Genomic DNA, 27,913 nt, shown 5'->3' with positions numbered 1-27,913 from the left:
TTAATAATGTAACTATTTAAACTATGGGTGATGTCAGCGCTGATATAAGACTTAGAAGTAGTTCTGCAGTGGTGTTAGTGAGTCGGTGTGATGTTGAACTGATCTCTGTGTCTCTGTGGTAAGGTTTTGATCTACTGGAGGAGTTTCATGTTCCCCAGTCAAGAGGAGTGAGGCGGGTTGGAGGCTCGAATCCCGAGGCTGTGGCGTACCGCATCAGCCCTTCCGCCCTCCTACAGAGGAGTATCAGGTAATAATATACAGGTAATATCCTGTATGTATGGACAATATGGACTGGTTTGCTATTAAAGAATCCTGTAATGATCTTAATGAGTTTGCTGAGGTTGTTAATGCCTATATTTATTTCTGTGAAGATGTATGTGTTCCAACCAAGATGGTGACCATTTATAGCAATAATAAGCCATGGTTCAGTAGAGAGTTAAAATGTCTCTGGAAGAATAAGCATGATGCATTTAAGAGTGGGGACAGAAAATTATACAAGACAACAAAATATAACTTTGACAGGGCCGCCAGGAAAGCTAAAATGGATTACAAACAGAAGCTAGAAGGCAAACTTATGGCTAAGGATAGCAAAGGGGTATGGGAAGGTCTAAGGCAGATAACCAATTATGCAAGCAAAAAATCTGTAGTCAGTGAGGACTCTGAGCTGCCTGATAGGCTCAACGAGTTCTATTGTCGCTTTGATAAGGAACAGGATGTTACTGCACAAACACTAAGTACCCCCCCGAATCCCCCCCCTTTATTATCACAGAGCATGAAGTAAGGCTCCTGTTACAAAAACAAAATAGTAGGAAAGCTGCAGGCCCCGACCTTGTATCATCTGCCACTATAAAGTTCTGTGCTAATGAACTGGCCTCAGTTTTTACTGACATCTTTAATTGGTCTCTGAGGCAAAACAGTGTCCCTGCTTGTTTTAAATCTGCTGTTATCATTCCCATGCCTAAGAAACCAAATATTAGCTGCCTTAATGATTACAGACCTGTTGCTTTAACGCCTGTGGTTATGAAAATCTTCGAGCGACTATAGTATGTGATCGCCTGTCCAAACTGGCCAGACTGGACCCTGGTCAGTTTGCATACAGGGCAAATAGGTCTGTTGACGATGCTGTGTCCATGTGTTTACATTCCATCCTGCAACACCTTGAGACCCCAGGCAACTACGCTAAGGTTCTTTTCATAGACTATAGTTCTGCTTTTAATACAATCTTACCCAGCAAACTCTTTTATAAGCTGCAGCAAATGGGAATTCATAGTTCCCTTTGTCATTGGATACTTGACTTTTTAACACAGCGCTCCCAAGTGGTCAAAATCCACAATAACACCTCCAAGGTTAAATATATAAGCACTGGTGCTCCCCAGGGATGCGTGTTGTCACCTCTTTTATAGTCCTTGTACACAAATGACTGCACATCACAAACTGATACTGTGAAAATGTTTAAATTTTCAGATGACACTACACTAGTGGGTCTAATTTCTGGTGAGGACGATAGTGCCTAAATGAGGTCCACTCACTCACACAGTGGTGTCACATTCACAGTCTAAAGTTAAATGTAGCCAAAACCAAGGAGTTGGTGGTTGACTTTCACAGACAAAAGAAGGCATCCCTGCCATTGCACATTAACGGATTGGAGATGGAACGTGTGAATAGTTTTAAATTCCTGGGCACTACGATAGATTCCTCCCTGAAATGGGATGAGAATCTTACTTGCATCACCAAAAAAGCACACCAAAGACTCTTCTTCCTATGCCAGCTGAGGAGGTTTGGGGTAGCCAGTAAGGGGATGCTGCTGTTTTACCAAGCAGCTATTGAAAGTGTCCTGACATTTTCCATCACTGTCTGGTATGGCAACTCCACTGCTCAGCAAAGGATGCAGATGGATAGGATAGTCCACACAGCCTCAAAGATCATTGGCTGTGAACTCCCTCCCATCTCTACTATTTACGAAACACATATCTGTCGGAAAGGGCTGAAGATCCTACTAGATCAGTCACATCCAGCTAACTCCCATTTCAACATCCTCCCATCAGGTAAAAGGTTGAGAGCCATAACCATTAAAACATCACGCTTTCTCAACAGCACCTACTGCAGAGCCATTAAGCACCTAAATAGTTCTCCTACCCTGCACCAGCACCTTATGAAAGTAGGTTTTTATGTCTATGACTGAGCTCATATACATTGTTGCATATGTATTTTTTTATCATTATTTTTATCTTTTATATATTTATCTATTTAGCATTTTAGTGCAATATGTCCATTTTGTATCTGCTGCGTACTGTACTACTGCACTTAGCACTTTAACAAGCCACTGCTGAGTCTATGTTTGCACTTGACACTTTAACCTGACTCAGGTTGAGGGGGTCTATTTTTTTTTTCTTCAGATATAATGTGTGTGATTTTATGTGGAGTATTGTGTGTATGTTTATGCTTCTTATGTCTCTTGTTTACGAGCACAGTGAAACAAATCCCTAGCAACTTGCATTGGTTGCATGGCAATAAAGTATTGAATCTTGAATCTAAGATCCCCACAGAGGGACAATATTACTGTTATTTGGACAATAATAAAACACTTTATTTGATACCCACTGATCCAGTTATACATCAAATGACCATTTTGTGAATCATCTGTAATTATTTACACATTTTTAAAGAACATGCTGTTCTAATATGCCAACACAGTATGTGTGTTCTCTGTCTGTCTGTCTGGAGCCACAGCTTATTACCAGCTCAGTTAGTGAGTTGTTTTCTATGATTTGGTCTTGTTTGGTATGATGGCAGTCAAACCATGGCCTGATGCTTGTTATATGGACACTTTTTCAAGCAGACAAATCTGGGAGCCCATATTAAAGCTACAGTGTGCAGAATTTAGTGCTGTAGAAATGAAATATAGCCAGTCAACATCAACTGAGCTGAACATAACAACGAGAAAGTCTCAGTAGCTTGGGACACTTGTACTTTAATATAGAATCTAGGCCACCATAAAATGAACACCGGTTCCATCCAGGCCACTCCACTGAAAATTTCATGGCTCATATATATATATATATATATATATATATATATATATATATACGAGGTCTATTAGAAAAGTATCCGACCTTATTATTTTTTTCAAAAACCATATGGATTTGAATCACGTGTGATTACATCAGACATGCTTGAACCCTCGTGGGCATGCGAGAGTTTTTTCACGCCTGTCGGTTACGTCATTCGCCTGTGGGCAGTCTTTGAGTGAGGAGTCGCCCACCCTCTCGTCGATTTTTTTCATTGTTTAGGAATGGCTCAGAGACTGCTGCTTTGTTTGATCAAAATTTTTTCAAAACCTGTAAGGCACAACTGAGTGGACACCATTCGATAAATTCAGCTGGTTTTCGGTAAAAATTTTAACGGCTGATGAGAGATTTTGGTCTGGTAGTGTCACTTTAAGGACGGCCCACAGTGCCTGACGGCGATCTGCGCTTCGAGGCGGCAGCGTCTCGCCGTTTCAAGTTGAAAACTTCCACATTTCAGGCTCTGTTGACGCAGTAAGTCGTCAGAGAACAGAGAACTTTCAGAAGAAGTCGGCATAAGGAGTTTATTCGGACATTCCATTGTTAACGGACATTTTGTAATGAAAGAACGTGCGGGCAGAGTCGCATGTCGGGCCGGACCCGACCTCGGGGGGTCGCGACAGGAAAAACACCTCCGTTGGAAACCTTAACGGGCAAGTTGGAACATGCCCAAGCTGTTAAACAATTTCTCAGTTACTCACTTGTTGAAAGCCATCAAAAGCCGCCTGAATTTTACAAATGGTTTTCAACACGGAGGTGTTTTTCCTGTCGCGGCGCACACAGATTCGCCAAGTCGTCACGGAAACGACTTGGCGAATTTGCGCGCACGTCTTTCATTAAAAAATGTCCGTAAACAGTGGAATGTCCGCATAAAGTCCTCATGCCGGCCTCTTCTGAATCTTCTCTGTTCTCTCACGACGTCCTGGGTGAATTAAGCCTTAAATTAAGATGTTTTCAGGTTGAAACAGGCCGACGACGGCGCCTGGAAGCGCTGCGCGACGTCCGCTCCGTGGGAAGTCCTTACAGCGACAGAAACACCCCATAATCTCTCATCAGCCGTTAAACTTTTCACCGAAAACCAGCTGAATTTCTCGAATAGTGTCCACTCGGATATTCCTCACAGGTCCAGAAAAAATTTTGATAAAGCAACGCGCGCCGTCTCGAGCAGCGTGTGAAACAAAGGAATTCAGCCAAGAGAGCGGGACCACATCTCACTCAAGGCCTGCCCACAGGGAAATGACGTCACCGACACGCGTGAAAAAACTCACGCATGCGCACGAGGGTTCAAGCATGATTGGTGTAATCGCACGTCATTCAAATCCATATAGTTAAAAAAAAATAAATAAAAGTGTCAGTTTCTTATCTAATAGACCTTGTGTGTGTGTGTGTATATATATATATATATATATATATATATATATATATATATATATATATATATATATATATACTGATACTCTTCATTCAGCAGTGCAGATGTCTGGTGTTTTAACAGCTGCAATGGACTGGGAAGAGTTTTAACAACAGATTGTGTGAATGAGTTAAAGCACAGTGACCTCCATCATTCATAAATGAAAGAAGTGTTGTGTGGGCCGCTGAAGAGGAGGTACTGCTGGCCCACCACCACCAGAGGACACCCTGCCTGGAGTGCGGGCTCCAGGCACAAGAGGGCGCTGCCGCCTCACAGGAGCAGCCGGGGTGACAGCTGTCACTTATCACCTACGACAGCTGTCACCAATCATCTGATCTTCAGTAGTATATCAGCAAGACAACATCTCCACCTCATTGCCGAGATATCGCTCTACCTAGGAGGTAAAGTACTCAGCCGATTGTGTTGTCTTCCCGACAATAATACTTTGTTGCTTTGTGTGTTTAATAGCAGACAGTGAGTATTTACAGCTGGAGACTGTGTTGGGCTTTTTCCCTACCTCTTTGATAAGTACTCACACTCCTGCACTTACCAGTTTCTGATGAGAGGTGGAGGTGGTTTTCCCACCATACGTGTTGCTGGGTGCAAACGCATCCACATCTAACTGTTTTTTGTTCCTCGCCAGCAGTACCAGATCCGACAAGCGGAGGCAGTGGCCACCTGGGAGTTCGGGACTTGGCGGCTCCAGTATTCCCGGGGTTCGGTGGCGGAGGAAATCGTGTGGTTCCGGTTCTGCTTTGGACGGACGTCTCTTATCTTCGAGCCTGCCCACGTGACACATTTTTGTGAATTGACTTCATTTGCTTACTATTGTGATCTGCCGTGTTTGTTGTGCTTATTCACAACAGTAAAGCGTTGTTATTTGACTTCCTCTATTGTCCGTTCATTTGCGCCCCCTGTTGTGGGTCCGTGTTCCTACACTTTCACAACAAGAAGTTCTGATCCATCAAGACTCTTTCTAGAGCTGGCTGGCCGTCTAAACGGAGTGATCGGAGGAGAAGGGCCTTAGCCAGGGAGATGACCAAGTACCCGATGGTCACTCTGTCAGATCTCCAGCATTCCTCTACTGAGAACCTTCCAGAAGGACAACCATCTCTGCAACAATACGCCAATCAGTCCTGTATGATAGAGTGGCCAGACAGAAGGCAATCCTTAGTCAAAGGCACATGGCAGCCTACCTGGAGTTTACCAAAAGGCACCTGAAGGAGTCTCAGACCATGAGAAACAAAATTCTCTGGTCTCTTTGGTGTGAATGTCAGGCATCATGTTTGGAGGAAACCAGGCACCATCCCTACAGTGAAGCATGGTTGGTGGCAGCATCATGCTGTGAGGATGTTTTCAGCAGCAGGAACTGGGAGACTCGTCAGGATTGAGGGAAAGATGAATGCAGCAACGTACAGAGACAACCTGCTCTAGAGTGCTCTTGACCTCTGGCTGGGGTGACGGTTCATTTTTCAGCAGGACAATGACCCTAAGCACACAGCCAAGATATCAAAGGAGTGGCTTCAGGACAACTCTGAATGTCCTTGAGTGGCCCAACCACAGCTCAGACCTGAATTCGATTGAACATCTCTGGAGAGATCTGAAAATGGCTGTACACCGACACTCCTCATCCAACCTGATGAAGCTTGAGAGGTGCTGTAAAGAGGAATGGGCAAAACTGCCCAAAGATAGGTGCACCAAGCTTTTGGCATCATATTCAAGAAGACTTGAAGCTGTAATTGCTCCCAAAGGTGCATCAACAAAGTATTGAGCAAAGGGCGTGAGTACTTATTGTACAGGTGATTTCTTAGTTGTGTATTTTTCATAAATTAGCAAAAAATTCAAAAAATGGGGTGTTGTGAGTAGAATGTTGAGGGGAAAAAAATTTCATTCATTTTGGAAGAAGGCTGTAAGAACAAAATGTGGAAAAAGTGAAGCGCTGTGAATACTTTCCAGGTGCTCTGTATCTATGTTGGATGGCTTTTCCTGCACTTGAAAACCAAATCAAGTCACATTATAACAATTTATTGTGCCTAAAAGACATGGCACAAACATAAAAACATTGATTGTGTTGTGTCCTACTGGTTTGACGCTGGACTAAGGGAAATCTACAACATTTTGACCCAAGCCAAAACAAACAAGCTACTGGTGGGTTATATTAAATCCTCGTTGCCAGTTAACAAATGAAGCATTACCGTTTGTGTTTGATGTCAGGGTGCTTTGTACAAATTGAAGCAGCATCAATTCAGGTTTTTCAAAAACAGGCTGGATGTCTTTGGGGTTTGGTCTCTTCTCTGGATGCTTGGGTACTGCTGAAATGGCTTTGTGTCAAACGTTGCTTAGGGAGACTCAGACGAGGAAAATCACATGCATTGTGAGGAAACATCAGCTGCAAGATTTTGACCATGTGGCACACTTGTCTGAGCACGATCCAGCACACGCCTGCTTCAGTGTTGAGGATGGCAATAACTGGAAAAGGCCAAGGAGATGTCCTGGCTGCCGCAGAAAGATGATGGTTAATTTCAAGGGGGAGGGATTGGTTGTTTGTGTTGGTGCTTGACATCCAGGACCAGTGGCTGTTCCATAGTGTGGTGGGTGAAGTGATTTGTGACACCAGCACATGCCCCCAGACTTGACTTGATCTCAGAACCTTATAAAGAAATGTGTGTTCCACATTGCATGCTAATGTGCAGCATAAGTACTTGCGTTATTATAACAGAAAAACTCGTCTGGTGCGCTGAACCTCTTTCTCTTTCCACAGTGATGTGTATCCAGATGGAATCCCCTCGGACTACTCTATAATTGCAACCTTCAAATTGACAAAGGATGCAGTCAGTAAATCCTGGAACCTGTGGCAAGTCAGTGACCTAGAAGGAAGAGAGCTAATTGGCCTGCGTTTCCAGAGTGATACACGGTCTTTGGACTTCTATTACACTGGCTCCAATGGGAGGCAAATGTTGAGGACCTTCTATGGTGTGCAAAAGTTGTTTGATGGAGAATGGCACAAGCTAGCGCTGAGTGTGATGGACAGCCATTTGAAACTGCTGATAGACTGCAGTGAGTATAGTGTGGAATCCATTGATGAGCCAAGGCCGGTAATCCACCAAGGGTACACTTCCATTGTCAAGCGAGCCGTTGGCGATCACTATGCGTCTGTATGTTCATAGCTGCTTGTAAATTTACGCCTACATTTTGTAAGTAGTGATTTGGGCAGCAATGATGCCACCCCCTTTTTCTTTAATTGTAGGTGGACCTTCAGCAGATGGAGGTGTCTTATGACCCAGAGCTGGCCTACACAGAGGGATGCTGTGAGCACTCCAATTTGGTGAGTTAGTTCCCATTTTACAGGTTTCTACTCACTTTCTTTCAAACTCTTCTCTCACTTTTGTTTCCATATCAGTGTGGAGGGCAGGCTCACATTGGTCTAATTGCTGGGAGAGCATCTTGCAAGTGTATGCATGGACAACCCGGAATTCAGGGAGCCCCTGGGCCAAAGGTGAATGCACCCATACTAGCTGAGCATATAGATACTACAAGCTTAGGTCTGTAGTTAACACATTTCTCTTCTTCTACAGGGTCATGTTGGTCGCCCAGGAGAAACTGGAGATCCAGGAAGACCAGGAGTCTGGGTAAATATATGTGCAACACAATATTTTTTTCAAAAATAAACAAAATCCAAACCAAAACACAAAATCAATGATTTGTAAATTCAGTTAGGCTTAAATAAACAATGGTGAAGAGCAGTGTCTCTCAAACCTTTTCAGACCAACAACCACTTAACCAAAATGAATGAATAAATGAATAAAAATAATTTCGTAGACCACCTAACTCCAGACTACAACTTCAATCATGTTCAGACTTTTTTAAACCGGGTGTTTGTAGTGACTGTGGCTTGAAACTTGTTTGATCGTGCTCCATCTGGGTAAAAATTTGAAGTCAAAGCAGCATTTGTTGTGATTTTGTTCAAAGGGTGCAGCTCCTTTCTTTAATTTTCGGGAGGGTTGCCAGGTTTGAACTTTATTGGCTAGCCAGTTGCCAGGTCTGCACTTTATAATCCAGTCTGTTAGGAGGCAAGATGGATTAAGCCATTTCATCCCATTTTTGCACTTGCGTTTGCATCGTGGGCAGTCATAGTAGAACGGGACCCTGTGGAACAGTCCTGTTAATGGTTTTCCAGTTTGCAGGGAATCGAACCAAGGTACATCTGGCCCACTAGCCCACCACTCTAACCTCTAGATCAGCCTTTTTCAAAGGCTGATGTAGAGGTCCATGGTGCAGATATACTGTATAGTAATATACTGTTGTAATACACTACTCGAATGGTAACCAGACCCAGAGTTTCTGGGTCTCAGTCTTAACGGCTTCAATGATATTCCGAAGTACTATCAGTGATTTTGAGAATTTTGAGAAAAGTTCAAAACTTGGATCCATATTTCAGATCTGGTGTTGATGATGGCTGTAGCTACTATGTATACGAAGTTTGTTCAAGATTGACAAAGCTGTATCAAGAAGTTACTACGACGCTTCAAAACATGCCTCATTTGCTGTTTGGGATGAAACAGGAAGGAACGGTGCTCTGTGGATTAGACCCATACGGTCCCTTGGGCAAGGTCTTGCCTTGCATTCACAAACACTGGTGTTTATAGTTTATAGTTTGTGAATGCAAGGCATCATTATAAAGCACTTCAGAAGGGAGGTCCTTCTAGAAACCATGTACTGTGGGATTTCTATTCAGTCAATTCACACCAATAAAGGATTGAAATGTAGCTTAGAGGTTCTGGGTCATGGTAGTAACATTTCTGCCACATCTGATCAACAGGGATCTTTCTTTGTTCAAACATGGTGGTGGTTTGGTCCAATTGCCTATGAATAATGGCAGTTCATACTGTTACTAGTGCAGTGCCCGTAGGAATTATGTAAAAAAAAGTGGGAGCTTTGTTGACGATCTTTGTCGAAGCTGGTGTGTGAGAACGTTCCGCCTTGTGATAATAAAGCAAGAAGCCTCTGTGTGTGTGTGTTGCATATCTCTCCGACTGTTTATGTATTATTTATTTCTTTAATTTATTTATTCTGTCTGTCCCCCATGAACGCGTTAGAGGCATCTGTTTAAGGCAGAGAGTGACTCCTCTTTGTCCCACAGTCTTTGTCCAGTTGGCGAGTGAGAATGTTGTCTTGTGCCAATAATGGTGATGACTTCAAAATAAGGTTTTGAAAATTAATCCCCAAAATTTTCATAATAAAGGATGCACATCATCGTGCCATGTGAAAGCCATATCTGAAACCTAAGGCCGATCTGACAGAAAGATATGCGAGCCACATACGCGCACACACACACACACACACACACACACACACACACACACACACACACACACACACACAGACGCATCTTGCTTTATAGATAGCTACGGTGCATCCGGAAAGTATTCACAGCGCTTAACTTTTTACACATTTTGTCATGTTACACAGCCTTATTCTGAAATAAAGTAAATTATTTTTTTCCCCTCAAAATTTTACTCACAACACCTGATAATGACAGCATGAAAAAAGTTTTTTGAAAAAAAGAAAAACTAAGAAATCACGTGGACATAAGTATTCACAGCTTTTGCTCAGTACTTTGTTGATGCACCATTGGCAGCAATTACAGCCTCAAGTCTTCTTGAATATGATCTTCTGTGCCTATCTTTGGGCAGTTTTGTCCATTCCTGTTTCCAGCACCTCTCAAGCTCCATCAGGTTGGATGGGGAGCATCGGTGTACAGCCAGTTTCAGATCTCTCCAGAAATGATCAATCAGATTCAGGTCTGATCTCTGGCTGGGCCACTCAAGGACATTCACAGAGTTGTTTTGAAGTTGTCAGGTGCCTTTTGGCAAACTCCAGGTGGGCTGCCATGTGCCTTTAAGTAAAGAGTGGCTGCTGTCTGGCCACTCTACAATACAGTCCTGATTGGTGGATTGCTGCAGAGATGATTGTACTTGTGGAAGGTTCTCCTGTGTCCACAGAGGAATGCTGGCGCTCTGACAGAGTGACCATCGGGTTCTTGGTCACCTCCCTGACAGAGGCCCTTCTCCCCCATTCACTCAATTTAGATGGGCGGACAGCTCTAGGTAGCATCCTGGTTGATCCGAACATCTTCCATTTACGGATGATGGATGCCACTGTGCTCATTGGGACCTTCAAAGCAGCAGAAATGTTTCTATACCTTTGCCAAGAATTGTGCTTCAAGACAATCCTGTCTCAGAGGTCTACAGACAATTCCTTTTACTTCATGCTTGGTTTGTGCTCTGACATATACTGTCAACTTTGGGAACTTATATGTAGACAGGTGTGTGCCTTTCCAAATCATGTCCAATCAACTGAATTTACCCCAGGTGGACTTCAATTAAGTTGTAGAAACATCTCAAGGATGATTTGTGGAAACAGGATGCACCTGAGCTCAGTTTTGAGCTTCATGGGAAAATCTGTGAATACTTATATATGTGTGATTTCTTAGTTTTTTTTTTAATAAATTTACAAAAATCTACAAAAAAAAAAACCTTTTCACATTGTTATTGTGTGTATTGTGTAGAATTCTGAGGGCAAAAGAGGAATTTCGTCCATTTTAGAATAAGGCTGTAACATAAAATGTGGACAAAGCGAAACGCTGTGAATACTTTCTGGATGCAATGCAACCGTTGTAAAACAGTGTTTACAACAGTGCTTAAATTTTCAACACTCAAGTGAATTAAGTTCATATGAATGAAATGTTCAGTTTTTTTTTCAATTACTATTTATGCCAATTTAATAATTTAATTTGGATAAATGTAATTCATCTGAGTGTTGCCAACTGAACCAATTTGATTCACTTTTCTCTTTCTCCAGCACACCGTCATCACATTTTGGGATTGAGTTTATATCTGATCTTTTGTAATTCGAAGGTTGCCTCATTTCTAAATGGATGCCGGTTGCATCTTCCAAAAAAGGCTTGCTTCCTTTTAACACTTACCTTGGGGACTGAAAACATAAATCGATCCAGTTTTTGAAAGCAGATATCTTCCCCGCAAATTTGTTGATTATGTAACACCGCAGTTGTGCAACACTGTTGGATTTTTCACTTCATAATTACTGGTCTGGAGTGCTTCAGACCAATCTTGCATTCCCAGGCCACAGAAACCACTCTGCTGCAACATGTGCATGTGTGTGTGTGTGTGTGTGTGCGTGTGTGTGTGTGCGTGCGTGCGTGTCTGTGTCTGTGCCTGTAAATCCTTTGACATTGATGGTGTCTACTTTTGGGCAGTGCACCCATAAACACTCTCCCATACATGATGGTGCCTGACTTTTTGATTCTGCATGAGTGCATTTAAAATAAGCTTTTGCTTGTAAAAGTCTGGATGTCTTTCAGAAAAATATTTGATTGCATGAATAAATTGTGTTAATTTCAATGCAGGCGAAATTTGATTTATAAGTCTAATTTACTTGCATTTCACTTAGCGCCATTAAAGCTACAGTGTGTAGAATTTAGTGTCATCTAGTGGTGAGGTTGCAGATTGTATTTTGCTATTGCTGATCATAATTTTGTTTCCCTTCACATTTCTGCTTCTTTGGGCATCAGGGATTCACGCTCATTTCATAAGATGAGAGTTCTCAAATCTGTTAGCATGCACTAGTTGACAGTGTATGAGGGAGCAATCACCAATTCATCTTCTATTCTCTTCAGTCTTGTGGCTGTACTGCAAAATGCGAAAGGCGAAGTACTAAGTATGTCCCTTGGGTTACTGGATCAAAATGGTGGTACAATGTGACGGCCTCCCTGGGAGGACAGAGTCACTCCCATGTAGATATGAAGGGTTCATTATAAGTTTGTGAAAACACAGATTTATTTTTGCAGGTTAGTATTAATTTTGTGAGCCAAGACGAGTAAAAAATATTCATCAGCAACCTTTTTTTTTTCACGACTATGATGAGTTGATGCCATGACTCCATCAGCGGTCTAAAACACTGACAAAGACGATATTAACATGCATTATTGTTGCCAAAAAATACAAGACTAAAATGTTTTGCATGAAAGAAAACAAATAAAATCATTTTTTCATCATCATTTTCATCTAGCTCTTAACTGCATTCATAATATACCGCCAGCCACCAAGGCAGACAGCTCTATTTCCTGTACTACTGCTGCCACCTTGTGGCTGTAACATAAATCTACAAGGAGCGAACAGATCCTGTGGAAGAAAAGACTTGATATCTGTTCCCATTTTAAATACCATGAGACTGACAAGAAAACCAAATGTCTAATGGCATGAGTTGATGACGTGACAGCATCAGTGTTCTAAAATACTGATGAAGACGATATTAACATGCATTATTGTTGACAAAAAATACAACACTAAAATGTTTTGCATGAAAGAAAACTGAAATAAAATAATTTTTCATCATCATTTTCATTTAGCACTTAATTGCATTCAGAATATCTATTTCCTGTACTACTGCTGCCACCTTGTGGCTGTAACACAAATCTACAAGGAAGGAACAGCTCTTGTAGAAGAAAAGACTTGATATCTGTTCCCATTTTAAATACCATGAGACTGACAAGAAAATCGAATGTCTAATTGCGTCTGACGAGAAGCCTTGCATATTTAAAATATCTGGCAAAAACACCACAAGCCTTCAATCATTCAACAATTGTATTTTGTCAGGTAATATAACATTTGGTATTTCAGATGTGTGAAACACTATATCATGCTTGAAACAAGACTAAAATACATTCAGTTCTGACTAAAACTTGACTAAAATAACCAGAGTTTTAGTCGTCTAAAACATGACTAAATAAAAAATGCTATGTGAATGACTAAATATGACTAAAACTAAAAACGATATTTAACACAAGACTAAGACCAAATTAAAAAGCATGTGACAATGTTAACACTGTTGCTGGCAATTATACTGTGCACTAATACACAGATGGTTATGAATGCTGTATTTTATTTCTGCTCAGGAATACTCCTGAATCCTGCACAGTGTAGCTTTAACTTCACACACTGAATGGTAAAAAGTTAAACTGAACTAATGGATAAATAAGGCCATAAAACTGTTCGTGAGACAGCAGCCAAGCAGTGGGAAAAATGGCAACAGAAACACAACTGGGATACAACAGAATGGAAACAAATCTGGAAGCAGGAGCGCTTAGTGATAGTAAACACAGAGACGGCTTTCACAGCCTGACAACTCATGTCCGTTTTGTAAAAGATTTACAAGGGGGCCAAGACAACCGTGGACCAATACGGATGTGATAATAAATTTGTTTTCATTGTTCTGAAATAGGAATTTGTGTCTCACTAAGCAAGCTCTGGTTAAGAATAGGATTTAAGTCAAATTGGCAAATAATCACAGTTTTCCTAATGGTTTACTTTTCCATTTGGGAAAGCCAAATATTGGGAGAAACAGGCAGCTGAGCAATAATCAGTCTTCAAGTATCTGCTAATAATTCACATTAGTCTGTTTAACACTGGGCAACATTTGTCAAATGTAAGATTTTCTTTTCTTTTGTTGATTATTATTATTAGATTACTAATCACACCGCGACTCCTTTCCGAAGGAGACGCAAGAAAAGACAGAACCCAGCTGGAGATGGATTATTACTGAATGGATAAACAGTCACATTTATATCCTGCAGGAAGCAGCAAACATAATTATTTTCACTTTGAATTTATGTCTCGTTAAACCGTTTGATGTGGAGCAGTTGCTGTTATGTTGGATTGTCCCAAAGAACATGTGCTTAAAGTACTTCTTATTTTTTATTTAATAGTGTGTGATGGTTTGGCATTTAGCGTGCCACTTCCACTCAAGGAAATCCCCCACACCGCCTGTGCAGAACGCTATTCCAGAGCTGCACATGCTACATATTCATTCTCTGAATTACAGCTGATGTTCATCCGGCAGTAAACATCTGTCTTGTGTAACTCATTAAAAGATTTTGACCTGCTGCCAGCATGTGTCTCACACAGCCCCAACATGTACTTTTCTCCCCTGCTGGCATCCAAACAGATTATTTCCCTGGTACGGTTGTATGACCTGTCCATCTGGGTGTAGGTGGCCTCCCGTTTGTCAGACGCGTACCGCTGTAAATGTCAGTAAGTTCACATTCATGCTTTTTCCTGTGACACTGGACATTTCTGAGGGGAACCTCTGTTCCACTGGCTTTGTGTCACACAATCTTAAGTGTGATGATTTGATGTACCAGCAGCACAAAGACATCCTGGTCCATTTAGGGCTGTGACTCTTCCAGTATCTCACAATACTGGAATTCAAGTCCAATTCATGGAATTCAAAATTCAAAATCGATTTTCAATTCTAAGTCGATTCAGTACCTACCATCCCTTTTTCAGTACCTACCATCCCTTTTTCTCAAGACCAGGCACCTAAGTTACTCTACTCTTCTCTCTCTCTCTCTCTTTTTTTAGATATTTAGATATACTTTAGTATACACTAGTAGAGCTCTACCTTAGAATTGGAATGTATAATAGAAGATATACCTTACTGAATTTTCATAGAGCTGCTATTTCCAGGATCTCCTCAAGTGTGCTGCAGTTTGCTAAGAAAGGTGGTGTGGCAAATGATGCTATCAAAGCAAAGTGTGTATTTTTATATTTGAAAAAGGCAGTGTAAACAACAGCTTATCTATGACAAAAGGTATTCGTTTTCTACGAACATGCAGCGGTGCATGTCTATGAAACAGAATGTGACCTTTTGACCTCTTACAATAGGTCAAGGTTAGTCATATTTGAACTTGTCCAAGGTCTGTGTCTAAAGAATGTTCCCTGTGAATTTGAAGACCCTGACAGTAATGGGACTGAACCTATGCAGAGCAAAGACAGACGGACAGATGCAAGGCCTTCGCAATACCCGATGGCCATATTTTGGCTTCCGGTAAAAACTGTGCAGGACCTACAAAAGAACCCATAGCACAGGACTGTCACCACGATGCTTCCTGATTGCGACAGGGCGTTTATAATGATGGCAACAATTGTTGTGTCTGGGTAGATACAACAATTGTTGGTTGCAACTTCATCATGAGTCTCTTGGTGGCTTCCTTCATATTACTCACAGTGCTTGATGAGGATTTGCTCAAACCAGCTGCACAGCTGTGTCAGGCTTTTTCCATTTCTAAAGGACTGATTTAACTGGACTCCAAAGCATATTCAGATAGTTGGAAATTTCCTTGGATTTATTACTTGACTTATGCTTTACGATCAGGGTTTTTTTTTTTTTTTTTGAGCTGCTTGGAATGTTATTTTTATTTCATGGTGAACATTTTGTCTGATACTGACTCACCATAATTTGGAACATAAATAGTACAGTCAGGTGCATAATTATTTGGACAGTGATGCAACATTTGTCATTTTTCCCCCTGTACAAAACTGCAGTGGATTTTAAATGAAGCAACCAAGACCACACTTGCACTGTAGACTTTCATCTTTAATTCAAGAGATTTAACAAAAATACTGCATTAACCTTTCAGGAATTACACCAATTTGTGTACATAGTGTCTTTATTTTCAGCGGGTATGGATGCACAATTTTGCGTGTGATTAAGTCAGACATTTCTTGCAGGGCATCAGGGGAAATGGGGGAGTTTATGGCAATGTTGGAGATACAGGCCCAAAGGTAAGCTCTGATTTTGTGAGCTTATATCAGTGATACACCTTTGCTCATTTGGCTTAATGTCAAAAACACAAATAAAACTTCAAACATCCTCAGGGTGAAAAAGGAATCAAAGGCGAGAAAGGAATGAGAGGACTCAGGGGCCAAATGGTAACATATCAACCTCAGATTAACATTTTCTTCATTTGAGAATATTGCAGTTCTGTACTTATTAGATGTGTTAACAGGGAGACAGAGGTCCTAAAGGTTTGAAAGGACTCAAAGGGGCAGTGGGCTTCAAGGTAAGTCTTTCCACTCTAGTCAAATTGTAAATGGGCCTGTTTTATTGGGCAAACAGTATCCAGTTAATGAGGTTAATTGCTTTTCATTGGATCTCTGTGGAGTTTGTTGGGCAACTGTTGCATAACTTTGTCTGATGGTATATAATTCAAGGGAGTTTGGGGACCACCAGGTGGCATAGGGGAGACTGGAAAACCAGGAGCAATTGTAAGTTAATCTCTAAGGCATGGTACCAAACTCTTAATCATTTTATAATTCCAATAAATCTGACATTTTTACCTCGCTGAAGGGTTCCAAAGGCGGAAGAGGATATGATGGCATTCTCGGATATCAAGGAATTAAGGTATTACTGCAAATTTCTATTTTTCGTCCATTGAGATATTATGATTTCATTTCAGCTCAGCTTTTATTTTGTTTGTTTGTTTTAGGGAGAAAAAGGGGCCCCTGGTGCCATTGGACCTGCTGGACCCCGTGGAAAGCAGGTTGGCTGTGAATCCATAAACACTCCCACTAATTTCCTGTCAGTGATCCTGATATCCTAATATCAGGATCCAACTACAGTTAGAGAAGATCCTAATATCCATAACATTTAATTCTTTGTCAGCAACATTCAAAATCCCCTCATGTAAGCACAGGACACCAGTAAATCATTTTTAATGTGGTAAAACACAGGAGCAGGACCATGTTTTTGGCCTACAGTATGTTCCGTCTCCATAAACAACATTAGTTTCTGTAGCTGGATTTTGGCTAAGATCTAAGGGCCTGAACTATATCACATCCAACGGGTGAGTCATAGAAAGAAAAAACTTCCCATACCCATGTCAGGCTTTGGTACAGATGCAATATATATGCCGTATTACGTTTGAAATGAATTGTCTGTTTGTGGCTTGATTTTATGTTTGACAGGGTATTGTAGGAGATCCTGGAGAGAGAGGGGTTCCTGGAGCAAAGGGGAAACCTGTAGGTATCACAAAATAATTACAGTGGATATAATTAACATAAATTTAGAAACGTTCTTTTTTAAAGTCTTCAGTTTCAACAAAAATTGTTTATTTTAACATATCACAACTAGGGCATCCAAGGTCTCATGGGCAGAGTTGGCACCATCGGCATAGAGGTGATTTATTACTGAGGCAGCCACAGTGCTTTTTTTAGTCTTTAAAAACAATTCCTACTTTTGAAATAACAACATAATCTCCTTATAGGGTATTATTGGAGATCCAGGTTTACCAGGCAGATCTGGAAGCCCTGGAATAGAGGTACTGCACTGACATGTTCTTGTAAATTTTTTTTTTTGCTGGAAACAGTGTATTTGTATTTCTAAAAATGTCATATTTCTTTGCAAGGCCTTTCAAGGTCCTCAAGGTCTTAGTGGAAGCCTAGGAAGACCTGGAGAAAAGGTTCAGCAACATGATTATTTCAGTTTTTTTGTTTGTTTGTTTTTGTCAATAAATGTGCAGTTGGATTATTTTTGGTATATAAATGTGTTGTGGACTGCATCTGTTACAGGGAGAGAAAGGTTCCTTGGGGCCAGCAGGAGAAATGGGCCCCCATGGTCGGACTGTGAGTCACGTTTTCAGACTTTGCAATCACTAAAAACAAGCTCATAAGGCATCTTGTCCAAGAAGTAGCTTGTCTTTCTAAAGAAACATGTATGGTACACAAAGAATAAAGCAGTCCCTCAGGTAGGTTGAATAAATGTTTTATACTCTAGGGTTTAAAGGGTTACAAGGGTTCTGCAGGAAAGCCAGGACGACCTGGATTTATTGGCCCCCCAGGCCCGACTGTAAGTTCTCCAGATACATTTTCTAAACTGTTTGAAATACAAGATAATTTTCTTCCAACATTAAACCATTTTGTCTCCTCTCAGGGGCATGTGGGTGTGCCTGGAAAACCAGGACCCAAGGTAATGCATCCTCATCCACGTTCTACAAATGGTAACAACAATTTAATGCTACAATTAACCACTCAGAAAATATTTACTAGTTCTGTGAGACATGTATAATTTAGGACTTGGACATGTTTTTCCTCACTCAGCCAATTGGAACAACTACATTTAGAGAGTTGAAGTAAATAAAAATAAAGGTAAAGGTAAAATGAGATACTGGATAATAGTAGCACGTTTATTCCTTATATTCCTGTTTACATATAGATCAGACTTGTTGAAAAGTGTTCATAGCTATATTCTTATCTTTAATCATCATTTGTAACTCACTTGCTCACAGGCATCTGTTGGCAATTAGATAATTCAGTTAGTTTTTCGCAAGAGACTGTCAGACCACAGGGGATTTGGACGTCAGGTCGCATCAAGCCCTAAATGTCCCTGCAGGACATGTTCCTGGAGTTTACAGAATGCCCCAGTGCTGATTACATGGACCAATATTCCAACACAAACCACTTTGAAGTGGTTTGTGTGTTGCGTTGTGCTGCAATGTTAACAAAGCTAATAAAAAAAAATGCATTTTGTCGAGCGAGAACTGATTTTATTTTGTATAAAAATAGGAAATTCAAGACAATTCCAAAAATAAATAAAATACAACTCACATCTTTTACATCAGCGGTTACTATAATCAAAAGTACTGTGTATTACACTTTATCTATCTATCTTTATATATATGTATGTATGTATATGTGTGTATGTATGTATACACAGAGTGCATTGGGAAAGTATTCACAATGCTTTACTTTCCCCACATTTTGTTATGGTACAGCCTTTTTTCCAAAATGGATGAAATTTATTTTTTCCCCTCAAAATTCTACTGAATTGAATTCTACTCACAACACCCAACAATGACAACATTTTTTTTTTATATTTGTAAATTTATGAAAAATAAAAAAAGAAGAAATCACACATACATAAGTATTCACAGCCTTTGCCACAAAGCTCAAAATTGAGCTCAGGCACATCATTTCCAATGATCATCGTTTCTACAACTTAATCAGAGTCCATCTGGGGTAAATTCAGTTGATTGGACATTATTTGGAAAGGCCCACAGTTGAAAGTGCATGTCAGAGCACAAACCAAGCATGAAGTCAAAGGAATTGTCTGTAGACTTCAGAGACAGGATTGTCTTGAGGCACGAATATGGCGAAGGGTACAGAAACATTTCTGCTGCTTTGAAGGTCCCAGTGAGCACAGTGGCCTCCATCATCTGTAAATAGAAGAAGTTCAGATCCACCAGGACTCTTCCTAGAGCTGGCCGCCCATCTAAACTGAGTGATTGGGGAAGAAGGGCCTTAGTCAGGGAGGTGACCAAGAACCCGATGGTCACTCTGTCAGAGCTCCAGTATGGCTATGTGGAGAGAGGAGAACCTTCCAGAAGGATAACCATCTTTGCAGCAATCCACCAATCAGGCCTGTATGGTAGAGTGGACAGACTGAAGCCACTCCTTAGTGTTTCCTCTTTTTAAATCATAATGATAACAGAAACTACCCAGGTGACCCTGATCAAAGTTTACATACCCCTGTTCTTAATACCATCTATTGACCCATGTAACATCAATGATGGCTTGGAGTCTTTTGTGGTCGTTATGGACGAGGCTCTCTGATGGTAAAGCTGCCACTGCATATGTCTTGGACTTTATTTAATCAATTATGAAGCAATGCAAACAGTATGGTAAATCTGTGTGGAGTAGACAGTTCTCAAAAACTGACTCTGCAAGAAGGAGCAGAGCGAGGAAAGCCACCAAGACACCCAGACAACCAGAAGAAGTGATTGGAGAAATTGTGCACAGTGCAAATTTTGCATTTTGCATCACCACTCTTAGCTTCATAGTGAAGTACAGCGGAAGAGGATATACTTTTATCAAAGCAGATCAAATCTAGGCTTGCATCCCAGATGCACCTTCTAGCAATTTGCAGCTAAATTTCAGGTCTTCTTAAAAAAAAAAAGCATTTACGGAACATTAACACATTAGTGCCAAACTGTTGGAGTGCACCACCAAATCTCCCTGAGGTGAAGCCTGCAGCAAGCTGAGGGTTTTTTTTTTTTTTTGGTTATGAAAATTTACTCTTCTGCATTTCATGGTAGTTTTTCCATTTACCTTCATGCGTTTAATGATGTGTACCTAATCTGAGTGCCTTCTGGTTGTAAAATATTTTCTTGCACTTCATCAAACATGTTTCTGTTATTTTCTTGTGCAGGGTGACATAGGAATCCAGGGAATCCAAGGCGTTAAAGGTGCAAAGGTAATAATTTTAACGGTTTCTCATCTCTGTTAATCATTCTGCCATTCTGTTTTGTCTCTCAAAAAAAATATATTTTCTTTTCAAAGGGTGACACTGGAGCTAAAGGACAAAGTGGAATGGTGAGCTGTGGTTTTGTTGTTTGTCCTTAAACTCATGGTATTATTGATAACACACACAGAGTACATTATTATTATTATTATTTTTTTTTTTTAATTTATTTATTTACTGCTTTGTTTTTAAACCTGTAAAGCATCTTTGAGCATTGTTAAAAGCCCTATAAAAATCAAATGGATTATTTTTAATGAGATATATTATTAACACTAGAGATATTTTATTAACACTAACAGTAATAAAATCAGACTTTAAGTACCCTGGAGTCATGTTCATGAATGGGGGTAAGTTGGAGTGTGAGATCTCGATTTACCAGTCAATTTATGCTCCTGTCATAATTTATGGAGATGATCTTTGGGTAATGACCGAAAGCTCGACTATCCAGAGGGACTCAGAGTAGAGCCATTGCTTATTTGCATTGAAAGGAGACTTGGCCACGGATAGGAAAGTGTGGGAAGGGCTCCTTGGTTGACTGCCACTACAACCTGGATGTGGATAAGTGGCAGAAAATGAATGAATGAATATTTGTGGTCTTTTAAAATGAATAACTTTATTTGTATGCATCACACTTTCTTGTGCAAAATGACATAATTTAAAGTGCTTTAACATCAACAGTTACTCATCAAAACCTTTTTGTACACCGTTTGCTGTTAGGTTTTGTACAATGTCTGATATAACCCCAAAATGCAGACAGCAAGAGCCAGGTGGTAAGTTCAAAAACCAGGTGATTTATTATCCAAACAATAGTCAAAGTGAGACATGGGAAAAAGGGTCCCAAAACACACAAAACAGAGTCTAAACTGAGCCACAAGGAAATGAAACAAGAAACACTTGAAATGATACAGCACCAAAGTCAAACTCTGAATACTCACAGGAAGCAGGAAGCAATGTGAAATAGCAGACAAACAGGAACTGAGGTGTGGCTTCAATACAAAAAGAACTGATGAGAAAATAAAAGACAGGTGTGTGCAAAAGTCAAAGGTCATGGACAAACAGGAATGTGGCAAAACCCCAACGGTATGGAAGGTGAGAAAAGGAAAAAACATAATTAAACTACAAGAAGAGATGTCAAAAACCACCGAACTGACATATAAATCCAAGTACACAAAAGTAAAAACAACCATGGAACTCAATGGTGTAAAAAGTGTAACGTAAGAGAAAACTCACAAGAACTAATACATAAAAAGAGGCAATCAAATAATAAAGTACAAAAACCACAAAATCCAGAACTCAAACAAGAAAGCAACAAGGAGCTCAGCGTGGAATAAAAGTGCTACAGTTGGAAAAGATGAACACATAAAAGGGGACAAACAACAATCAAACTACAATAAGAACTGAACACTAACCAAAAACTAAATCAAGAAATACAAGCACATAAACAATGGAACTCAACCGAGAACAGAGTGTAAACCAGGAGGCCACTGGGGAAACATAACACGGGGAACTTGGAACAAGGGAGACAAAACACAAACAGTGGAGAGACAGACCAGAGACAAAGATGGAGGATGAACCACAATGAGGACACACCTGGATGACAGATTAAGACAGGGGACAAGATACAGAACACAAGACACAAACATGAACGCAGGACACACACACACACAACAGCAGTTCATATTTTTATTATTTCTTTTTAAAAAGTCCCTTTTTTTTTAATTATTTGGTCTTTATTGTCTTTTTTTAAAAAGTGAAACACTTTGTATGCAGTACATGTTTGCAAGTGCTATGCAAATTTATTATTATTATATTTCTATAATAATAATAATTCATATATGGCAACTTAAACCTAAGATGATCATAGTCCCACTGCAAGTCTGTAGCTAAGATGACCTTAACCTCAGGATACTTTTGGAAAACAGGACCCTCGTCTCTAGTGAACGCAGTCACTGCTTTTTGTCCTTAACTTGCTCTCTAGGTTGGAGACAGGGGTACACAGGGTCCTCAGGGAGGACGGGGTAAGCGTGGACCAGTGGGCCTACCTGGGCATTCGGGCCCTATCGGCATCAAGGGGGTTCGAGGTGAAAGAGGACCGGATGGCTTTCAGGGGCTCCTGGGACCACCAGTAAGGAAAACTAATGGCTCTGAATCTTTGTTTCAGTTGATACTCCAGATATTATAGCACGTTTTGCAAGTATGAAAGTTGAAATACTATTTCACATACCCTAATTTTTGCTTCATCCCTGTGTGAATAATGGCACATGCATAGTTTCACTTAGTCCCAGCATGAGTTTCATTTAGTGTGGCTATAAATCCATAATGGGCCTCAGAGAATATTGGCCTCATTTGTTCACTGCTTTTTCTCTGTGAGGTAGCCGCCATTTCAACATGTCTGATCTTATTAATATTCTATGTTGGGTAACTTGAAGTGGTGGTAATGATTTGTTCCACAGGGCCCGACGCTCCCTGCTCAGCATGTGATTGAAATTTGTGAAAAAGTGGTTCTGGAGCAGATGTCTGCTTTTGCCAACTCTGTGAAGAGAACGTGTGCTGCCGTTTGTCCACTCTATGGGGATGTGCCAATGGGTGCACTTGGTCCCCCTGGTCAGAAGGGACCACCAGGACCTCCCGTGAGTTCAACACTTGGGGTGTTTAATGTGAAAGCAATAGTTTCTATCACACACCATGCTACAGACACACTTAATTGTGATGAAATAATTGTGTTCAGTGTCACTTCACTTTCTTGAACCCTCAGTTTAAGACATGCCTCTGGAATAGGGTAAAACTCCCACAGCAAATGTTAATTTCTGTCTCTCTGGCTGAGTAAAATACAAGCACATTGCACAGGTCTGGACTGGACTAAAAGGACAAAAATAGTTGGCAGAAAAGGTTGGAATGAAAACATTACAATTTCCAAGTCTCCATGAGGACAAATAAGGAGTTACAGACTAGACACTTGGTCTGTGTTGAATGGATTTTGGAGACTATCTAGGCTGTCCTTGGATTGGAAACCCTTTTCCACATTATTATACCGTGTACAATCCAATACTGCTCCAAAGATTCTAAAGCTGGTAAATGCTCTTAAAGTCATAAATACATTAAAAGAAAAATCCACTTTATTTGATTAGGGCTGGTAACCCTCATTGTATGAGTTAAAATGCCAAATCCAACAGTGGTTGCACACATTTTCTTGAAAACTTTCCCAACAGAATATGAACAACCATCATTTCTTGGGTATTGAGCAGATCAGCAGTGAATGGAACACAAATTAATAATGCTTGAGCTAAAAAACTGAAATATTTTGCCAAACTAATACAACATTTTGCTGACTGGTGATGTTTATCAGGGTGATCCTGGCAAAGATGGCATTGATGGTGAAGTGGGCTTACAGGGAATCTTGGGAGAAGCCGGAGACTCAGGCCCACAAGGAGCAAAAGGTTTGGCAAATAAACCTTACAGACAATATTCCTAGGTTTTCGCAAAACTGTGAATACTATCTTCATGTAAGTCCTCAAATTAAAAGGGTACATAATGAAGGTAAACATATTAAAATTTGTATAACGTTGATGTAGCTGAACATTAGAAAAAGTATTTTAATTTTGTCTATTTAATACATCAAGTACCCGTTAAAATTAACACTATTCCTGAGTTTGTTTAATTCTCAATGGTTCTGATTTAAAAGTAACACTTTATTGGTGTCAACTTTCTGACACGCCCGATTTCTTTGACATATAAAAGTGTGTTTATCACATTACTCACACACACTTCAGATTTAAACATGCAATTATGTAGGCTTTCTTTATAGGAACGCCACAGAGGCCTTGGTTTAGGTTTGAATGCATGACTTTCTGGTTATGAGTTATTGCTATCTGATATGACATCAGAAAACATAGCATGTTTCCCCAATAACCTCTGTTCTTCAATACTAATATGATCAACTGAGTAGTGTAATGTGTAACACACAGGGTGTTAAAACACCCTGTGTGTAAAAATCTACTCTGAAATATTTGATCCAGAGAGTTTAACAATCCATTTTTTTTTTTTTTGCTGTTCGTTCCATGGGTGCGTGGACTGGGTGTTGGGTAAGGTTACCTTTGTTGGCAAGGATAAGTTTACTGATCTTTGTGGAATCAATGGATACTGTTATTGCAACAAGCTGAGTGAGGGATTGGAGTGTCTGGGATTGTAGTTGTCCTGGATCAACACTAAGATCCAGGCTTTCAGTGACTTCCTGGACTCGCCAAGTGTTGAACTTTTAGAGACTTACTTTTCTCTGCACTGGCATTTATGTCTGTCTGGCCTCAGCCTTTGAGATTAAGAATTTATGGAGTCATGAAGTCACGAGACGGTTTTTCAAATTCAGAAATTTTGCAGGAGGTGCTGCTGGCTTAGTGTATTGTTATGAGGCTTTGATGTCATAGTGGCCTAAGACAATGACTAGTTATCTTTCTCTTCAGGGGATCCTTGGGTACCACTTAGGCTGACTTGGATGAGGAGAATGCATTTTGATGCTGATGCACGTAGCACATTTCTCTTGGCATGATCCAGCATTCAGGCACCTCAATTTTGAGGACCCCAGCAAATGGAGAAGCTTAAGGGGATGCCAGTGTTTCACCTGGCTACTGTACATAGATGGTATGGTAACTTTCGAGAGGTGGGGATAGACTGGTTGTCTGCCTGGGTGCCTGCCCCAAGGGATTCTATTGTGTTGCGGATGCGGAAACCCACAGCACTACCACATACTCCCTGACCTGACCTGACCTATTATCAAACAAATGCAGCAGAATATATTACTAATATACCTGCTGTTCTAGCAAAAGCACATTTGGGCTCAGGTACTGCACACATTTGTCAAACCTGGCTAACTTGTATATTTGAAGGTTTAATTGATAGAAACCAAAGCATGATGCCACAATCACAATATGAATAGATGCCAACCACATGAAATCAAAGAATATTGGTGCTTTAGAATAAAGGTGCTTTACATGTTTATGTAACAGGAAGAGTGATCTCATCATCACGTGTGCTTTTTAAACAATATATAAGACATTTTGGCTGTTCTGCTGTCATTCTTGCTAAGAAGCCAGTGTGTTGCAGGTGACAGAGGGGAGAAAGGTGACAAAGGGCTGAAGGGTTACGACATACTTGGACAGACTGGAGACCGAGGACCTAAAGGTAAGATGATCTTTACACAACACTGAAGCTTGTCTGGTGATTCCGGTGAGGTATTCTACATGTACGAGGTCTGTCCATAAAGTATCGTACCTTTTTATTTTTTTCAAAAACTATATGGATTTCATTCATATGTTTTTACGTCAGACATGCTTGAACCCTCGTGCGCATGCTTGAGTTTTTCCACGCCTGTCGATGACGTCATTCGCCTGTGAGCACGCCTTGTGGAAGGAGTGGTCCCGCCCCCTCGTCGGATTTTCATTGTCTGGAAATGGCGGAATGAAAAGGACTTTTTTTCCATCAGAATTTTTTCAGAAGCTGTTAGAGACTGGCACTTGGAAACCATTTGAAAAATTTATCTGGCTTTCAGTGAAAATTTTACGGGCTTCACAGAGAATAAGGACTTTAACTACAGGTTTAAGGACCCCTTTAAAGGACAGTCGGTGCGCCGCGCTGCGAGCTGCGACGATGTGGCACAAACCACTGGATCATTTCTAAGCTGATGGCTCTGTGGATACGAAACCGTCATGTGCTCTTTCTCTGGTTATCACAAGACCTGGACATCAGCCATTTTCCGGCAGATTTCACTTTTAACAAGAGATTTTGTCATGGAAAGCCGCGCGGAGGCTTCGTGCGTCACGACCAATTCGCTGATGAAGCGAGACAAAGGAACACCTCCGTTTCGGAGTGTTAGAGGACAAGTTGGGACATGTCTATCTCGGCTTTCAGTGCTTACCAGTCGAGTGAGTATAAAAGAACTTGTGGAGAGCTGGACATCAGCTTAGAAATGATCCAGTGGTTTGTGCCGCGTCGTCGCAGCTCGCAGCACCGACCGTCCTTTAAAGGGGTCCTTAAACCTGTAGTTAAAGTCCTTATTCTCTGTGAAGCCCGTAAAATTTTCCCTGAAAGCCAGATAAATTTTTCGAATGGTTTCCAGGTGCCAGTCTCTAACAGCTTCTGAAAAAATTCTGATGGAAAAAAAACCCAAATCATTCCGCCATTTCCAGACAATGAAAATCCAACGACGGGGCGGGACCACTCCTTCCACAAGGCGTGCTCACAGGCGAATGACGTCACCGACAGGCGTGGAAAAACTCACGCATGCGCACGAGGGTTCAAGCATGTCTGACGTAAAAACATATGAATGAAATCCATATAGTTTTTGAAAAAAATAAAAAGGTATGATACTTTATGGACAGACCTCGTAAGCCTTGCATCATTTGCCTCACATGCATATGCAGAATCTGTGCTTGTACTCACAGAGTGCACGGGAAGGAAAAATTGCCAAAAAACAAATATTTTTTTTTCTCTGTAATGCATTTGGAATCCATCAGTGACTCAGCTAACTGAGCAGACGTACACGCACCAAGACTAAGCAACATTTTTACCTTCAACCCAGGTCAGCGTGGACATCCTGGAAAAGCTTTTAGCGGCCAACCGGGGAAGCAGGGCGAGAGGGGACTTGTAGGACAGCCAGGACAGAGGGGGCACCCGGGGCTTCGAGGCCCCCCAGGTGTGTGCATCACATCTGGGTGTGGTTCGCTGAATTCCACGAGTGGAACAACTCAGCCAGCACCCCAAAGATCGAGGAGTCGTCCGTAGAAGAATTTGTAATGATGCTTATTTGCATGTTGAGCTGAGTGTGACACTGACAGTCTTTTATTGACAAAGTGTATTAAAGTATGTTGATCAAATTGTTTTCATGTACACATAAATCAAGAAGAAGCATAATATTTGAACCTCTGGTAACAGTTTGTAAATCAGGTGTGACAAGAGATACAGTGAAAGACAAAATTTATATAATGCATTTGTAAAAACAGGCCATCCTTGTTATTTTATTTAAAATATTGTCTGTAGTTTCAGCTGCCTTTAATCATCTGTTCTTTATAATAAAATATCAAAAGGTTGCTATCTTTGCAAATATATGAACAAGTTTTTAGTCATCCATCTTTCAATGTTTATCCTGAAATGGACTGCATTTACATTGTGCTGCTTATCCAAAGTGCTTTACAATGATGCTTCACATGCAGCCACTCATGCGCTCTCTCTCTCTTTCTCTGCTTTACCCACTAGACCATCATCTTCCACCCATCGTTAGCCAGTGTAACAG

At 40.7% G+C, this 27,913-nt stretch overlaps 1 protein-coding gene across 1 annotated transcript; it reads left to right on the top strand.

Moving 5' to 3' along the window:
* The first annotated feature begins 23 nt into the window (after window positions 1–23).
* zmp:0000000760 (collagen alpha-1(IX) chain) lies at window positions 24–27,710 on the top strand. Its single transcript, XM_034184377.1, has 26 exons — window positions 24–27; window positions 124–247; window positions 7,238–7,631; window positions 7,724–7,801; window positions 7,877–7,972; window positions 8,052–8,105; window positions 16,065–16,118; window positions 16,212–16,265; window positions 16,343–16,396; window positions 16,548–16,601; window positions 16,684–16,737; window positions 16,823–16,876; window positions 17,301–17,354; window positions 17,467–17,511; window positions 17,600–17,653; window positions 17,741–17,794; window positions 17,904–17,957; window positions 18,109–18,180; window positions 18,265–18,300; window positions 20,539–20,583; window positions 20,670–20,702; window positions 22,610–22,756; window positions 23,085–23,261; window positions 23,978–24,068; window positions 25,729–25,806; window positions 27,203–27,710. The coding sequence occupies exons 1-26, from the start codon at window positions 24–26 to the stop codon at window positions 27,403–27,405; spliced, it is 2,217 nt and encodes a 738-aa protein (XP_034040268.1). The 3' UTR covers window positions 27,406–27,710.
* The last annotated feature ends 203 nt before the right edge of the window (window positions 27,711–27,913 follow it).

The sequence above is a fragment of the Thalassophryne amazonica genome, chromosome 13, assembly GCF_902500255.1.
Source record: "Thalassophryne amazonica chromosome 13, fThaAma1.1, whole genome shotgun sequence".
In the NCBI taxonomy this organism is placed as follows: Eukaryota; Metazoa; Chordata; class Actinopteri; order Batrachoidiformes; family Batrachoididae; genus Thalassophryne; species Thalassophryne amazonica.
This window is presented reverse-complemented; position numbering and strand designations above follow the sequence as displayed.

Bases quoted from the DNA above. Each gene is read 5' to 3' on its own strand.
- zmp:0000000760 (XM_034184377.1), top strand. The intron at 18,181-18,264 runs GTAAGTTCTCCA...GTCTCCTCTCAG, and splicing joins TTGGCCCCCCAGGCCCGACT to GGGCATGTGGGTGTGCCTGG. The intron at 18,301-20,538 runs GTAATGCATCCT...TTTCTTGTGCAG, and splicing joins CTGGAAAACCAGGACCCAAG to GGTGACATAGGAATCCAGGG.